General features: G+C 53.6%; 1 protein-coding gene and 1 pseudogene across 2 annotated transcripts in view; one reads left to right on the top strand and one right to left on the bottom strand.

Annotated features, from left to right (window-relative positions):
• Window positions 1–6638: 6638 nt before the first annotated feature.
• On the bottom strand, window positions 6639–7598 carry LOC140642188 (proline-rich protein 32-like; annotated as a pseudogene).
• A 6135-nt stretch (window positions 7599–13733) lies between these two features.
• Window positions 13734–16714, top strand: part of CYB5R3 (cytochrome b5 reductase 3) — a 28899-nt gene continuing 25918 nt past the window's right edge. Inside the window, exon 1 of one of the 2 annotated variants that reach the window (XM_072843667.1) lies at window positions 13734–13821. In XM_072843667.1, coding sequence (XP_072699768.1) covers window positions 13801–13821 — 21 coding nt within the window. In that variant the 5' untranslated portion in view covers window positions 13734–13800. Of the gene's footprint in view, window positions 13822–16199; window positions 16250–16714 lie in introns of those variants that run through there. The other variant, XM_072843669.1, reaches the window with a different exon arrangement.

Below are 16714 nucleotides of genomic sequence, written 5' to 3' on the forward strand. Positions count from 1 at the left end.
GATCGCAGCATGGGGTAGAGTAGGGGCATCTCCCAGAGGGGGCACCTCTCTCTAACACACAAAGCATCCTATGGGCCAGGAGTCATGGGGGCTGGGAGCAGGTCATCTCCACACCTCCCTTGGCCTCCTGCCACTTGCCCCAGTCCTGGGTCTACCTGGAAAAAGGTAAAATAAGGACTGGGAGCCTTATTTTTTAAAAAAATATTTATTTATTCATTCATTCATGAGAGACACAGAGAGAGACCGAGACACAGGCAGAGGGAGAAGCAGGCTCCCTGCTGGAAGCCTGATGCAGGACTCGATCCCAGGACTCCGGGATCAGGAATGATGCAGGACTCGACCCCAGGACTCGGGGATCACGCCCTGAGCCCGCGCAGACGCTCAACCACCGAGGCACCCAGACGCCCCCGGTCGAGGAGCCTTTATCCCTCTGCGCGATCTCACGGAGCTCTGTCCATGCTGGGAGTCCTCTCCCTACTCCAGACAGGCTGCTGGCTTTCGGCCCCGCCCTTCCCCGGGACGGTGAGCACCGGGAAAAGGAAGGAGGAAGACACAGGGGAAACCAGAGAGAAAGCAGAGCCCAGATCAACGTCTCGGATGCTATCTCTCCGCAAAGACAAAGCGCCTGGCGCCGGTGGCGCCCGGCTTCTTCCTCCGCATCAAAGCCCGCAGCCTTCCCAGGTTCCCAGAGCACCCTCCCATCCTCTCCGTGCCCGGGTCACACGGCCGGTCAGGCATGGGGGTCTGCCCGGCGCTCGGACCAGCGGTGACCCCAGCGGGTGGCAGCCAGCTCACTTCCCCTGCCCCGTGGTCACAGGCCCGCGGACCTGACCCCTGGGGACCCTCCTGCGCGCGCCTCTCACCAGCCGGTGACTCCAGCGGGAGGTACCGCCCACCCCCGCCTGACCCCGCCCCCTCCCGAGAATGATTGGCTAGGGGGCGGGACCGGACACAAACTGGACCAATCAGAGTTCCAGTACCCAAAGATGGACAGACGCCCGCTCTGGGTCCTTCCTAGGATTTCTTCCCTAGGACCAGCCCCGCTGGGGAGCTGGAGGCTCACCTGTGTGGGAAGATGCCGCCTCTTTGACTTGGGGAGCCACTCAAGGGGCCTGTAGGAGAGTCCTTCCTGTTTGGCTGGTTTGAGTCAGGATTCTGTGCGGGCGGGGCCGCATCACACGCGCTGAAGGCCTGGACCCTGAAGCCCCTCCCCACTCCCCCACACCCCACCCCCTTGCTCGCCAGCTGTGTTACTTTGGGTGTGTTGCTAAATAGCGCAGGACCTCAGTTTCCCCAAGTGGAGCCCACACTGGCTTACTGTGGGGACCGAGTTATAACAGCCCCTGGCACCCAGGAAGACCTCGATCTGGGTCCTACACCTTCTGAGACCCTCGGTGCCTCCCACGGGGGTGCCTGTGGCCTGCCAGCGTGTCCAGCAGGGGAGCCTGAGTATGGTTTACCTCCTTTCTGCGGAAGGTCCGACACTGACTTTCCATGATGATCGAGGCTGCAAGTGTCAGCCCTAGCTTGCTGGGGCCCAGTGTTGTCACATGTGTTACAGCAGGATGGCCTTCCATAGCACATGGCCCAGGTCCCAGGGGTGGCTCGGATGGACTCAGAATTGCCTCCTCTCTCACTGGCTAACTTTGCTTTGGGGTGCAGCTCACCGCTTATGGCACCCACAGCAGTGCCTGAACAAGTGCTGGAAAGTGCTCCGGAAGGGTGGAGGTTGTCATGCCCAGGTGCCCAGCTCCTGCTCCCAAAGGGTAGCTCCCCTCCCAAACGGCTCTCACTCCTACACAAATAGCCTTCAGCCAGGCTTGTGCCATCCGGCTGGGTTGGGACAGATCCACCCAGATCTGTGTGAGTCTGGGGGTGCTCACAGCTGGGACTCGAGCTGGAAGTATCCTGTCTGCTGTCAACAACTGGGCTATGCCAAGGAGAGAATAAGGAATGGCCCTATCAGGGGTTGAATCATGTCATCCAAAAAGATAGATCCATTTGGAACCTTGGACAGTGACTTTATTTGGAAATAGATCTTTGCAGATGTAATTATTAAAAGATTTCAGGATGAAATCATCCTGGATTTAGGGTGGGCCCTGATTCAAATGGCTGGTGTCCTTATAAGAAGAGAGGACACAGACTGTGTGAAAGTGGAGGCAAAGACTGGACTGATGTTGCCACAAGCCAAGAAACACCAAAGATGGCAGGCAACCATGAGAGGCGTAGAAACTTCTTTCTTAGGGTCTCCAGAGAGAACCACACTTGATTTCAGATTTCTGGCTCCCTGAACTGGGAAAGACTATCTTTCTGTTTAGGGAAGGTGGCCATCCTGTCGTGATTTGTCACTGCCGTGCTAGAAAACTCCTACCGGCTCACGTGGATGCCCACTGACAGTTTGGCTGCATTACTAGGAAGCTCTGAACTTTGCTCTCTCTTTGCCCAGGCGCTTGCATGTCTAAGCATGAATCTTTAGGAAATAATTGGGACAATGCAAGGATGTACAAGCAAGGGTGTTCCCCACAGTTTCGTCCGAAGTGGTGAGAAACTAAGAAAGAACTAGACACCCGTAAATGGAGCTTGTCAAATAAATGACTGCCCTCCACAAGACGGAGCACCAGGCGACTGTTACACATCGTCATGTGTTTAACGTCCAAAGAGGTTATGTAGTCATAGATGGAAAAAAAAATTTCAAAACAGTCTATCTGCACAAAACATATTCACCGTAGGAAAAGATTGCTAAACGGACTGCATTAAAATTGAGAACTGCTGATCACCAAAATACAACATTAAGAGGCTGAACACCAGTGCCAGTTCTCCCACTAACTGACTAGCAGACCTTGGGTGAACTATCTCAACCTTCTGTGCCTCCGCTTCTCACCTATCAAATGGGGAGACTGTCTTCATGGGGTTTGTTCCAGTTAACTATTCTTGTGTAACCAACCCCTCTGAAATGCAGTGGTGTAAAACAGCAAGTTTTCTCACTTATGTGAAATTAGAACAGGGCTTGCAGGGGGGTGGCTCAGCTCTGCTCAATGGGGGGGAGAGAGGACCTGCTTCCCAGATGGCATACTCGCATGGCTGGCACGTTGGTGCTGAGCTGAGGGTCGGAGGCCTCGCTTCCTCTCCATGGGGGCTTCTCTGCGGGCTGCTAGCATGGTGGCACCGCCGCCACCACCACCCCGCCCACCACCAACGATAGAGTGTCACCTCGGCCGTATTCTATTGGTCAAGAAATCATAGGACCCAGATTCAAGGAGAGGGGACCCAGGCCCCCATCTTTCAATGGACAGGATATCAAGAATTTACAGACATGTCTGAAAACTGCCAGAGGGCTGCAATGAGGATTAAGTCAAATCAGGTAATCACAGTATCAAAAGGTCATCCATAGATGGCTTGGTAAATAGAAAGAGAGGGGGCACCTGGGTGGCTCAGTGGTTGGGTGTCTGACGTCTTTGGCTCAGGGCGTGATCCTGGGGTCCCGGGATCGAGTCCCATATCTGGCTCCCTATGGGGAGGCTGCTTCTCCCTCTGCCTGTGTCTCTGCCTCTCTCTCTGTGTCTCTCAGGAATAAATAAATAAATGATCTTTAAAGAAAAATAAATAAATGGAAAGAGAGAAAGAAACTGGCAAAGGGAAAAGCCTGGCAGACATGGCTGAGCCAAGTGATCGAAGCTAGCTAGCATCGTAGAAATGGAATAAACCAACATTCTTACTGCTTCCTAAAGACACTTCTGCCTCAGGACCTTTGTACTGGCTGTTCTCACTGCCTGGAGTGCTCTTTCCCCAATTATCCACAGGGCTTGCTTGCTAACTTCCTTCCAGTTTCCACTTCAATGTCATCACCTCAGGAAGACCTCGCTGACCCCTACATAAAAGAGGTACACCTACTACTACCTCTTTCCTGGCCCTACTCTGCCTTTCCTTTTCCACCTGACATTCTATATCTATTTGTTTGTTTCTGGTGTATTCTGTTTTCCCCCACTAGAATGTCAGGTCTCCAAAGGCATTTTTCTCTTGCTCACTGTTGGACCCTCAGCACCAAGAATGATGCCTGGAACATAGTAGGTGCTTGGTAAAGATACGAGGAATGAATAAGTGAATCTGGCGGTGGCAGGCCAGATGTCACCTCCTTCATGAGGTCTCCCTTGATTTCACCCCGAGCTGGGGTCCCCCCCCCCCACTGTTTCCAGCTTGTTGCTTATGTGTGTCTCTGGGGACTGAGCCACATTCATCTCTCAGGTCCCGCCCTGGCTCTCGGTGTGCCATAGACATGCAGGTAATCGTGCTTCTAGGTCTCTTTTCCGCCTGTCCACAGATCCAGCTTTGCGATGCAGGTGTGCATCTGGCATCTCAGTTAATCCCCAACACAGCCTCTGAGAGATGTGTGATGGTCCCTGTGTGCAGATGTGGCCCAGAGAGGAATGGTGGCTGTCCAAGATCGGGCAGCTGGTTGGGGCAGAGCCAAGCCTAGAACTTTGGTCTCCTGCTTCCCAGGGAGCAAACTGTAGGAGAATTACATCCTGTGTGGGCACCTCGGGAGGATCTTAGAACCCGCTTCACCAGAGGTTGCAAATCCCTTACCTGAAGGGCCTCCAGACTGTGAGCTGATTACAGTGAGAGCCTGGGATTTGTCACAAGCAGCCAGAAATCTTGGGTTGGCAATTAATTCAAATGAAGCCAAAACTCAGAACAGATTCTTCTGTGGGCTGGATGCCATCCTTTGGCCAGCAGTCTGGAACCTTTGTTCTGTCAAGAATCTATCTAAATTCTATAGGATCTTGTATTTTATAGGAAAGGAAATAGGCCCAGAAAAGGGAGTGATTTGCCTAAGGTCACATGGAAAGAGCCAAGATTTGACTATCTCTGATCTAGAGAAGGCAGTATTTGGGGGGGTGGGGGGGGTGGCAGTGACACAGAGTCCTCCACCCTGAAGTTAGTCCCTGCCATTCACTGTAGGGCAGCCCAGGGCAACAGGGAAGAGGAAAAAAAATAGATGCTTAATTCCAGGGCCAGGAGGCCATGGGGAGAACAGAGTTTCAGAAGCAAGTAGATCTGGGTTCAAACTCCAGCCCAAACCCCCATCAGCTGCAGGACATGTGATCTCAGGCAAGGTTCTTCCCTCTCTGAGCCACACCTCTCCTCTGTAAGATGGGGACAGGATGCCCTGGGTAAGGGGTGACTTGCTCTCAAGCTCGGCTGTCCCAGGGCTCCTTCGCCCACCCCGTTCTACTGGCATATGGGTTTTGGACCACCCCCTGGGCCGGGACTGTCTTCAAATACTCCTCCTGTGCTTACCACATACAGGACACACCACACCAGTTGCTGTGTCATCACCTTCCCTGTTGCACACATGAAGATTGTGCCAGAGCAGGCTGCTTGGTTTGCAAAGAGGCCTCAGCAGAACAGGCTTGGTGACCCTGGCGCTGACCTCCTGTCCCAGTGCCCCCTCCCCATCAAAGCAACCAAGCAGGTGCCTAGATTCTACAATTAGGGCTTCAGTCTCTGGCTGGGAAGCCACCCCTTCCCTGCTGCTCCCCCCACTTCCCAACAACCTCTCTCTTCAGATTGCAAATGCCCGAGGAGGTTAATATATTAGCTCTCAACAAATCATTTCAGGGCCTCTCCAGACACTCAGCTAGGGATGGGGGTAGACAAGTGGTCTAGCAGGTTTGGGCTTCCCCACTCCAGGAGCTGGGAGACGCTCCCCCCCCCCCCCCCCGCTTCCCGGGGCAGGTAGTCCAGCTAGCTCCTCAGAGGGCAAGAAGGAGCTGGAGGAGGTCATGTGGTCAGGGATGCCCCCCAGACACAGCTCCCCATCCCACCCTAGCCCTGTGTCTTTCCTTCCCTGCCCCAGGGCCACTCTCCCTTCTTGGGCCTGGCCCCTTCTGAACTCCAGATGCTGGACCCCATTGCCTCTCGGGCCTTCGCTGCCCCCTCCTGCAGCCCCCCAGATTCCCTCCCATGCCAGGCCTGAAGCCTCCTGCCTACCTTCCTGATCTGGTGGGCCACAGGCCCCATAAGTCCTGCCTCCTGAATGCTCTTTCACCCCTGACCATTGGCCTGAACCTCCTGGCATATCAGTGGCCGCTGCAACTGCCCCTGGATTGGTCTTTGACCTTCAGCCTTGCTCATTTCTGCTCATTCTCACCACCACCCGAGGGCCAGAGGGAGCTTTATTTATTTATTTATTTACTTATTTTTTAATCTTTAAGTAAACTCTACGCCCAACGTAGGGCTTGAACTCATGACCCCTGAGATCAAGAATTGCTTGCTCTACCAACTGAGCCACCCAGGCGCCTCCAGGGGGAGATTTCTAGAACTGTCTGGCAATGGCTCTCCAAACTTAAGTCCCTTCCTCCAAGGCTGTCATCTGCTCTCCAAAGGGCAGCTCATCTCGGCATTCAAGTCCCGACCAACTTCACCTGCCTCATTTCTTGCATCTGATAACCCCTGCCATGCATGTTTTAATTCCTGGCATCCGAGTTTAAAATCTTTTCATTGGTTCCCTGAAATTAAACTTTTTTTTTTCAAACTTTAGCATTTTTATAGAATCTTCAATCATGTAAGGCACATTAGTGCTAAACAAAGTGTAAGAGGGTAGGGGGTTTCAAATATAAAAACATAAATGAGTAATGTTCACCTTTTCCTCCAACCCTTTTTTCCCCTCCATTTATTGTCATCAGTTGTTCTCTCTGTTTGAGGGTGCAGAAGCTGGCATACCCCAGGAAGGAAAATTGGCAAAATAAGATAACGGAGGACCAAATATTGGGAGTGGAGCGAAAGCAATAGGCATAGCAAGAAATGGACTGAAACTCGGAGGTCAAGAAGGCATAAAGCAAAAAAAAAAAAAAAAAAAAAAAAAAAAAAAAAGAAGGCATAAAGCAATGAGCAATAAGGCGAGAAGGTAAACCGGGAGTACTGGAAGACAAGGGGAGAGACCTTGGCCAATTCTCCACGGGGTGCCACGGGCCTCCCTGTGGGAAAGAAACATGAGCCAGCCTTTCCTTGCTGGCCATTCTTGTATTTCCTGGAGGCAGCTCCATCATTACCCCTGATCTAATTGTGGGGATATGTGGGGGGCCTCTTACTTGTGGACCCCTGGGTGCAAAGAACCCCTGACCTCATGGCAAAGCCATGTGTAACTTTGCATTATTGCCATCTCTCTCGGTGCCCCCACTGCTGCCCCCTGCCCCCTCTATCATCAGTGATGATAGTGAGGGGTGCCAGAGAATTCCTGGGACACATTAATAGAATCCTGTCCCCTAAGCCTCCAGCCTGCCAGCCCCTCCGAGCTATTTACCTCTGCTGTTGCTAGGGACTCTTCCGCAGCACCAGGTGGTGGCCCATAGGGGTGTTTGAGAGCTCAGGAATGCAGGCTCCTGCGGTCTCCGAGGGGCGCTCCAGTTGCTATCTCGCTCCGGGTCAGACGCGATGGGGGCCCCAAGGCTCCACATCCTCTTTCGCATGGAACTGGAACACTGGAGAGACACGTCGTTGGGGTGCGGCTCCCGGATCCCACACTCATTTGCAACTACTCCACGGGGTGAAGGGGCGTGCCCACCAAGGACATCTTCAATACAAGCCTTGGAGAAAGTTGATCAGGAAAATCTTCGCGAGATGATGTCGAAAACCAGCTAAATGGCCACATAGGCCAGCTCGGTCCGGAGAGAGGACTTGTGCTTCAGCTTTAGAGCATCTTGGCTACTCGAATGAAGCCAGGGACCAACTGCTTCTTTCTAGATTTGGAGTTCTCTTTCTGCGGTTCTGAAATTAAAAATTGAACAGGGTGTCCTATATCTTAATTGGCGACTCTTGTGTCAGTCCAAACATCCCAGACATCATGAGGCTTTATTTATTTATTTTAAAGCTTTATTTATTCCTGAGAGACACACACAGAGAGGCAGAGACACAGGCAGAGGGAGAAGCAGGCTCCCTGCGGGGAGCTGGTGCGGGACTCGGTCCCAGGACCCCGGGATCATGAACTGAGCCGAACACAGACGTTCAACCGCTGAGCCACCCGGGCGTCCCAACATCATGAGGTTTTAGTTCTTAAATCTGTTTAAGTGCTTTATTTGGGACATACTTATACTAAAAAATTATTCATCATTAAGCTGAAATTCGAATTTAATTGGGCACCTTATATTTTTATTTGCCAAACCTGGCAACCTAGGTCCTACACAGTTTATAGGGGTGAGGGGTCAAGGATTAGAGAGCTGTCAAAGATTAGAGAGCCCCAATCTGGACCCTGAAACTCTGCCCAGCAGGCTGCTTGAAAGCCTCCTTTCCAAACTCCTACCCTGGTCCATGGAAGGGGCTGGAGCCCAGAAATTCCTTGGGAGGAGCTGCTCCACTGCTGCCCACGTCTCTCCGCATTCTGGCCTTCAATTTCCTCTTCTATAAAATGAAACTAGAGGTGTCCGGGTGGTTCAGTGGTTGAGCGTCTGCCTTTGCTCAGGTCCTGATCCCGGGGTCCTGGGATCGAGTCCTGCATCGGGCTCCCCTCAGGGAGCCTGCTTCTCTCTCTCCCTATGTCTGCCTCTCTATCTCTCACGAATAAATAAAATCTTAAAAATAAAATAAAATGAAACTAATAGTTTCTCTACCCTCTCAGCCTCTCTCAGGGATCAAACACCTGAGTAGAGTAGTGGATTCTCAGCTAACAGGCCATGCCCAGAAGGCAAATGGGCTTGTGGGGTAGTTTCTGTTCTTTGGCTCCCTAAAGGACCTTCAGGAATGATTAGGACAAAGGTTTTTTTTTTTTTTTTTTTTTTTTCTTTCCCCAAAGCACTTTGTAAACCAGTTAAACCACCTTAATGAGAACTGATTCATCCAAGGAGCATCAACAAATGCTAAAACCAATGTGGGGGATTAGGACATTCAATAGTACCTTATTGTAGATAGACCTGGCAGGTAACAACAGGAAAACAGTCTGGTCGCCCGCCCTCTGATCTAGAGGGGACTCAAAAGACCTGCCAAGTAAACTCCATGTTTAACCTGGGATTAGAATGTGAGCCAGAAAAAATAATAGCTGGAGACGACATCACAGGGGCAGCTGGAGCAAGTGGAATGTGGACTGGGGACTAGGTACCAGTGTTGTATGGGTGTTAAATTTCCTGAATTTGATCATTTAACAGTGATATGGAAAAGAATGGCCTTATTCTTAGGACAAATGTGCTGCAGTATTTAGAGACGAAGGGTCACATATCTGCAACTAACTGTCCATGATTCAGCAAAAGAAAACAGAGAGCAAAGAAGGCGGAGAAAAAGAGAAAGAGGTCAAACGATAACAGCTGGTGAATCTGATCGTCCATTGTACTATTCTTTTTTTGGTAAAGATAGATAGATAGATAGATAGATTGATTGATTGATTGATTGATTTCTAGAGCACAAGCAGAGGGAGCAGCAAAGGGAGAGGGAAAGAGACAATCCCAAGCAGACTCCTTGCTGATTGGGGAGCCCACCTCGGGGCTTACTCTGAGATCATGACCTGAGCAGAAATCAAGAGTTGGACTCTTAAATGACTGAGCCACCCAGGCACCCCTCATTGTACTATTCTTACAATTTCTCTGAACCTTGGGTATTTTTCCAAGTCTGAGGGCACTCAAAGATAAAATATCAGAAGTGGAAGCGGTCTTGAAGACCCAGTGCCCTGTCCCACACCTGCAGCCATCCTTTCTCAGAGGAGGATCCTGAAAGGGGAAGGCCTGAGCCTGTCACACAGTGAATGGCAGTGAAACTTACCTGCTTGGTTTGTGTCTCAAGAACAGGAGGGGGCCACCTAATCAATGTTATCCTAGCTTTTCTCTCTGCTCCCCCACACTGTGGCCACCCTATAGTCCTGCTGCAGAGATAAGCAATTCCCACGGAGTCTGGGTAGAAATCTATCCCTCCTTCTCCAGAGAAACAGAGCCACAACTCCCTCAACCTGCACTGCCTACCACTCCCTTAGAGACATCCCACCTCCCAAGATGCACACAGGATCAGACAGGAGGGGAGAGAGGAGCTCAGAGGAAAGAGGATAGGAATTGTAATAGTGTATTAGCACTACAGAGCTAATAGTGTATAGCAGCAGGCCTGGGGCCTCACTCAGCCATTGCAAGCAGATCTAAACCCCAGGAAGGAACTCTGTGGGGAGTTGAGGCCCAGATCAATAACTGGGCAAAATAAATGCACCAGGACCAGTCCCTTTTCAGGGCTGGGGGCAGCCAGAGGACAGGACTGCTGGGCCTGGATATCAAGCTAGTTGGATGATGTGGATGCAAGGGGTCTCATGATGCTGCAGTTGGCACCATCCAGAGCTTATAAGCAAATGTCCTGACCATCTGGGTGCCCCAAGCAGACAAAATGTGCCTCCAGTTTTGGCTTCAGCTTCAATTTTTGTCTGCTTGTACACCAGATCTGGCCTCCCTGAGGTCATGTGTGGCCAGGGACTGTCACACAGCCAAGCAGGAGCCAACACCGTTTGAGGCCAGGCCTGGGAGGTGAGTCACTTTCTAGGGGAGCTTCCAGATGTAACTAGGAGTTAAATTTCCTTTTGTGCTTTACATACTGAAGTGTGTTAGTGGGTTGAGGTGTTAACACAGGATTTATTACAGTGAGGGCAAAATGCTTCAACAATTTATGTGGATTATTAACAATGTTAATTTTATATACAGAAAAAAAATGAAGAGATTCAAACAGATAAAGAGAAAAGTGGATAGTTAATATGATTTTTTTTTTTTTTTTAGTTAATACGATCTTAAGAAAGGGAGTAATAGGGTGATTCAGTGGGTGAAGCGTCTGCTTTTGGCTCAGGTCATGATCTCAGGGTCCTGGGATGGAGCCCCATAACAGGCTCCCTCCTCAGTGGGGAGTTTGCTTCTCCCTTTCCCTACTCCTGCTCTCTCTTCAAATAAATAAAATCTCTGGAAAAAAAAAAAAAGAGGCAGTAATAATGTGATAACCTTAGGAGGAAAGCTATTTCCTCTTTGAGTCTATAAATGCTTCTAATAATTTAAATAATAATATAAGGCTGAAAAATAGATTCCATCTTAATTCTGATTGTGTAAGATTGTTTGCTAGACTAGCGTTTATAGCCTTAATCTAAATGATATTTAACTTTTTGTTTATTTAATGCCATTTAAGGGATGAATCTTTCGAGGAAAAGCCCTGTGTGGGAATTCTTCATGGCCTGTGAGGATCCTGTGAGGATCATGGCCTATAATCAAAAGGAGAAAGCCAAGTTAGTCACCTCCAAATTTCATAAGGAGAACAAACTCCCAACATCACATGTCCACATTTGTGATAATCATCATGATTAAAGAACACGAAGAAGGGCAGCCCGGGTGGCTCAGCGGTTTAGTGCGCCTTCAGCCCAGGGTGTGATCCTGGAGACCCAGGATCGAGTCCCATGTCAGGCTCCCTGCATGGAGCCTGCTTCTCCCTCTCCCTGTGTCTCTGCCTCTCTCTCTCTCTCTCTCTCTGTGTCTCTCATGAATAAATTTTAAAAATCTTAAAAAAAAAATAAAGAACATGAATAAAACCAATAGTGACTGGGGAAAATGAGGAGGTCAAGGGTGATCTTCTTCTCCTAGGGCCTCAGTGGAAGATGCCTGTGGACAAGGGCTCTTGTCCTAAGAAGCACCTACCAGTGGGAAGTTACTTGAAGTCAAGCTTTCCGATTTGATTACTTCCTTTGTAACATTAAAACTGTGATCAGGGACCCCTGGGTGGCTCAGCGATTGGATGCCTGCCTTTGGTTCCGTTCGCGATCCTGGGATCTGGGATCGAGTTCCACATCAGGCTCCCTGCAAGGAGCCTGCTTCTCCCTCTATCTACATCTCTGCCTCTCTCTCTTAGTCTGTGTCTCTCATGAATAAATAGATCTTTAAAAAAATTAATAAAACGGTGATCAATAAGGGGCACTTGGCTAGCTCAGTCAGTAGAGCATGCAACTCTTGATCTCGGGGTCATGAGTCATGAGTTTGAGTCTCTGGTTGGGCATGGAGATTACAGAAGAAAAAAAAAAAGAAGAAGAAGAAAATTGTGATCCGTAAAACTGAAACCATACCTGATTTCTACCTCCATGTTCTGCCCAGCTCCTTCTTTTATTTTTCTTTTTTTCTTCCGTATCATTATTTTTAATGTCCAATGTTTATAATATGAGGGCCGGGGCTGCTTTCTCCTCAAGTTTATAAATTTTCAATTGGCTTGTGAGGCCAATAGGGATACTTCTTCTTGTCTAATTTGGTTTCTGGGAAGACTTCATTCAGGTCCTCAATGGTCATCTGATCAAATGGAATTATGTTCTTCATCTTCTCCAGCTCTTTTTCATATTCTTCAATCCTGGCCTTTGAGAGGGACAAAAACTCAGCACAGCTTTTCACATCTTCTTTTTCCTCAGCATCCACCTGGACAGTGTATTTATCCTCTGGCACAGGAACCTTCAGGGCATTAAACTTCTTCTCAAAGTCATCTACCAAGCCAGCCTTTGCCACATTGGCCTTGTAGTAAGCCCAGTCGATAGCAGGTGGTTTCTCAGGAAGAGTAGCCAACCTGGAGATAAGCATCTCATTCCAGGATTTCAGGGAGTTGGCAATGGCCTTCTGGTTTTGGGGTATGATCTCCCCAAAAGCTACCCAGTCAATGGTTTTTAGAGCAAGTTTTCGCCCAGCCATCTTGAGATCCTTCACCGACCCCGGCGGCCCACAGTTCTGCCCAGCTCCTTCTGCCTGGAAGGCCCAGTCCTTCTCTGCCTGGCCAGCATCACATGGCAGGAATGTGTCACCCTGGCGGTCGGACCAGTCAGACTACCAGGAGCTCACATCCAGGTCCAAGACCATTCCAGGAGGCCAAGCCAGAGAGCCTCCCTCCGGCCGGCATGGGCCTACAACAGAGGAGGTACTAGCTGCTAAATGCATTCATTTGACAAGTATTTATTTATTTATTATTTATTTATTTGACAAGTATTTATTGAGCAACCACTATATGCTAGGCTCCAGGCATGCAGGGGACTTCAAAGCAGAGTCCGGGGCAACTGGGTGGCTCAGTCGGTTAAGTAGACTCCATTTCGGTTCATATCATGACCTCAGGGTCCTGGGATTGAGCCCCATCCGGCTAGGTGCTCAGTGGGGAGACCGCGTGAGGATTCTCTCCCTCTCCTCTGCACCTCCTCCCACTCAGGCTCTCTCTCTCAAATAAACAAATCTTATCAACAACAACAGCAAAGTCCTGCCTCAAGGAGCCTACAGTGTCCTGGGATGCGGAGGGCCTGGGGGCAGCCCTCCCACCCCCCCATGGAACAGGGTGGGGGGCCCTCAGTTCCAGGGAAGCGCCCGGGAGCCCGCGGGGGCGGGGGCGGGCAGGCCTTGCAGCAGTAAGCCGGGCTGGCCCAGAGGCGGGTGGGGGCAGCGCCCGGAGGCAGGGGCCCGCGAGGTCCTAGGACCCGGAGCTAAGCAGCGCGGGGAAGGCGAAGGCGGGTGGAGCCAGCACCGCGGCCGGGCGTGGCCGGTGGTTTCCGGATTTTCTGTTCCGCATCCCACCGAGCGGGGGCGCCCCCCCCCGTGACTAACGGGGCCCGGAGCCGGCCCTCCGCCCACCCCCCCGCCGGAGCCCAGGCGCGCGCCGCGGGGAGCCGCCAGTGGCCGGGCGCGGGGTCCCGCCGCCCCCTCCCTCTCCCCGCGGCTGCGTGAGGGGCGGGGCCGCCGCGTGCGCTCGCCCCGCCCCCTCCTCGGGTGACGCGCCGGGGGGCGGGGCCTGGGCGCGGCGGCCGGGCGGTCTCGGCGGCGGCGGCGGCGGCGGAGCGAGCGCGGCGCCACCATGGGGGCCCAGCTGAGCACGGTAGGCGGGAGGGGCGCGGAGACCCCACGCGGCCCCCCAGCCCCTGCCTCGCGGACGCCTGGCTCGCCGCCCCCCGCCCCTCCGTCACCGGGACCCAGCCCCCGCGGCGGGGGGGTGCGGGCGGCGGGGGCCTGGGGCGGGCACCAGGCCGAGGGCGCTGGGCGCCCCGCCCGCCCGCATCCCCCCGCATCCCCCGCCGGTGTCCCGCGCGGTCCCGCCCAGCGGAGGGAGGAGCGGGCCGCGCCGGAGCCCGTGCGGGTGCGGGTGCGGGTGGGAGAGGGCGCGGCGGGGAAAGTTGGAGGGCGAGGCCGAGGGTGTGCGTGAATGTGAGAGCGCACGTGTGTGCCGGGTGGGAGTAGGTGACACGACCGGACGCGGTGTGACGTGTGCGTGTGCAGAGTGCACGGGAGTGTGAACACGCCTCTGCGGCTGATGGAGTGTATGAAGTGACCGGGGTGTGAGGCGTGAGTGTGCATGAGTTTGAGAGCGCATGTGTGTGGCCGAGTGTGACTCTAGGAAGTGGGTGTGGCGTGCAGTGTGAGCCCCAGGCCGGGTGTGTGTGAGTGCACAGGTGTTGGGAGAGGCCGGGTGTGAGAGCACGCCGAGGCGGGAGGGGGTGGAGTGTGTAGGTGATGTGGCTGGAGGGCAGGGTTTGTGGCACCTCCAGCCACAGTGACAGCGCTGCACCCTGTCTCCTGCCCTGCCTGGCTCTGGCTCTCCCATGAACCCTACAAAGCTGGCCGACTTGTGAGCCCCATTTCACAGATGCAGAAGTGCAACACACATTTGGCCACCTGCCCGTGCCTGGCAGGGCCTGAAACTGGGCCTCCAAAGTCCACCACCCTGCTGTCACTTTTGGGTGAGCCCAGGGCCTCCGGCCCTCCCCACAGCCTGCCTCCTCTCCTGGGTTTCTCAAAGGCCCCAGTGGCTGGGCTGGGGGCTGTGCACCTCTGCACCTCGTGGAGGCTGCAGCCAGAGGGCAGCCTCCCACCCCCCATGCGTCCTCTGGTCCCTGGGGCTGGCTGGGCACGGGGAGCAGGCCACAGGGCTGGCGCTGAGGATCAGGCCCAGAGCCACTTGCCCCCGCCACCACCTCCACCCCCGGCGCCTGGGACTTGGAGGGCACCCGCCTCCTCCCTCTGGCTCTGTGAGGCTCCTCCTCACTATGAGGCAAAAGGCCTCTTGGTCTGGTTATTTGCTCATGAAATTGTGGCCCAGCCCAGGACTGGGGGGGGGGCATTCAGATCAAGGAGCAGCCTTGCCCAGGGCGAACCTGTGGGCATTACGCAGCTTCAGAGTAACGTCCTCATGCCCCTTCATCACACAACCCACTGACCCTCACCCCTGCTTTGTTTTCTTTTTTTAAGGATTTTATTTACCATGATAGAGAGAGGTAGAGACACAGGCAGAGGGAGAAACAGGCTCCATGAGAGAGAGAGAGAGAGAGAGAGAGAGAGAGAGAGGCAGAGATACGGGCAAGGGGAGAAGCAGGCTCCATGCAGGGAGCCTGACGTGGGACTCGATCCCGGGACTTCAGCATCACGCCCTGAGCCTAAGGCAGGCGCTAAACCGCTGAGCCACCCAGGGATCCCCTGCTCTGTTTTCCCTCAGTGCTTCTCACCTTCATTTGTCACTGCGTCCCCAGCACGTGGCCGCTCCATACATTTTGGCCGAACAGCCAAGGCCCCCTGGTAACCCCCTTGTGAGGGGCAGAGCCCTGTCTGGGAGTCAGGAGAGACTCACCAACTCTACGGCTGCCTCCGTCCAAGAGATGGGCAGAAATTGCCCCTTCCTTGTGTGCCCCGCTGGAATTCCCATTGGCCCAAAATGCCCACAGCAGACCCTAGCTAGGCCTCCTGGTGCACAGGCTCCACATGGTCTGCGGGAGGCTGGCTCGGGCCCTGGGCTCTGGGCACCAGACGTCTTATCTGAGATGTGCAGGCTCTGCAGGAGGCCTCCTCCCATAATACTCCAGGGGGCCCCAGCTGAGGGCTTGGCACTCCAGTCTGCCAGCCCCCTGGGGGGAACATTGAGGGATTGGCCTGCCATCTGGGACTGTGGCTCCCCTGCCCCAAGCACGGCCGTGAGTGCTCAGTGGGCCCTGACAGGTCACCACTACAGGTAGAGTCCCAGGCTTGCCACTACCCCGCCACCCCCACCCACCCCCAGCAGCTCTGTGCCTAGTCTGTGGCCCTCACCCTGGGGCCAGGAAAGCAGGGCTGCACGTCCTCTGCTGAGAGCAGCTCTGCTGTGCACCTGCTCCTCCTCCTGGGTTCCCCTCCCCCACAGTTCTGAGCCAGGAGCCCCCCCCCCCCCCAGTTGCAGAACTTCCTCCACTCCCTCCCACTTCCTTCCACTTCCTGAGAAGGGGACCAGGAAGGAGGGGGACATTCAGATTCCAGCAGGATAGCTGGTGGGCGACAGGCAGGTAAGCCTCCACACAGGGAGCTGGCACCTGGAGAGGGTAAGCCTGCCCACTCAAATCTAACCTGGGTGGAGTGGAGGCCACGGTCCCAGTAGGGAATTACAGGGAAGGGTGAGCAGTAGGGCTGGGTGCCCTCTGTGGGGTAGCAGGGCCCCTAGGCAATGGTGGGGGGGGGCTCCCTGGAGACATCCTGGGACTCTGGCTGACCCCATTTCCTCTCCCCGTTCTGTTAGCAGAGGTGAAGAAAGGCAGGTGGTGGGTTCCCCAGTGGGCAGAGCATGGCCTGGGGGGCGTCAGGTCAAGGCCTGGAAGGCAGCTCTCCCCTAGACCTCCGAGTGGCTGTGGTGACATGGTTTTGTGTACATACGTACGTGTGTGTACGTGAGTGTGTGTGTACGAGGCAGCTTGGCTGAGGAGGAGCTGGGGTGGGGCATTGGCTTCAGCCTTCTGCTTGCTGTTTACTCTGCC

The sequence above is a fragment of the Canis lupus genome, chromosome 11, assembly GCF_048164855.1.
Source record: "Canis lupus baileyi chromosome 11, mCanLup2.hap1, whole genome shotgun sequence".
Taxonomy (NCBI): Eukaryota; Metazoa; Chordata; class Mammalia; order Carnivora; family Canidae; genus Canis; species Canis lupus.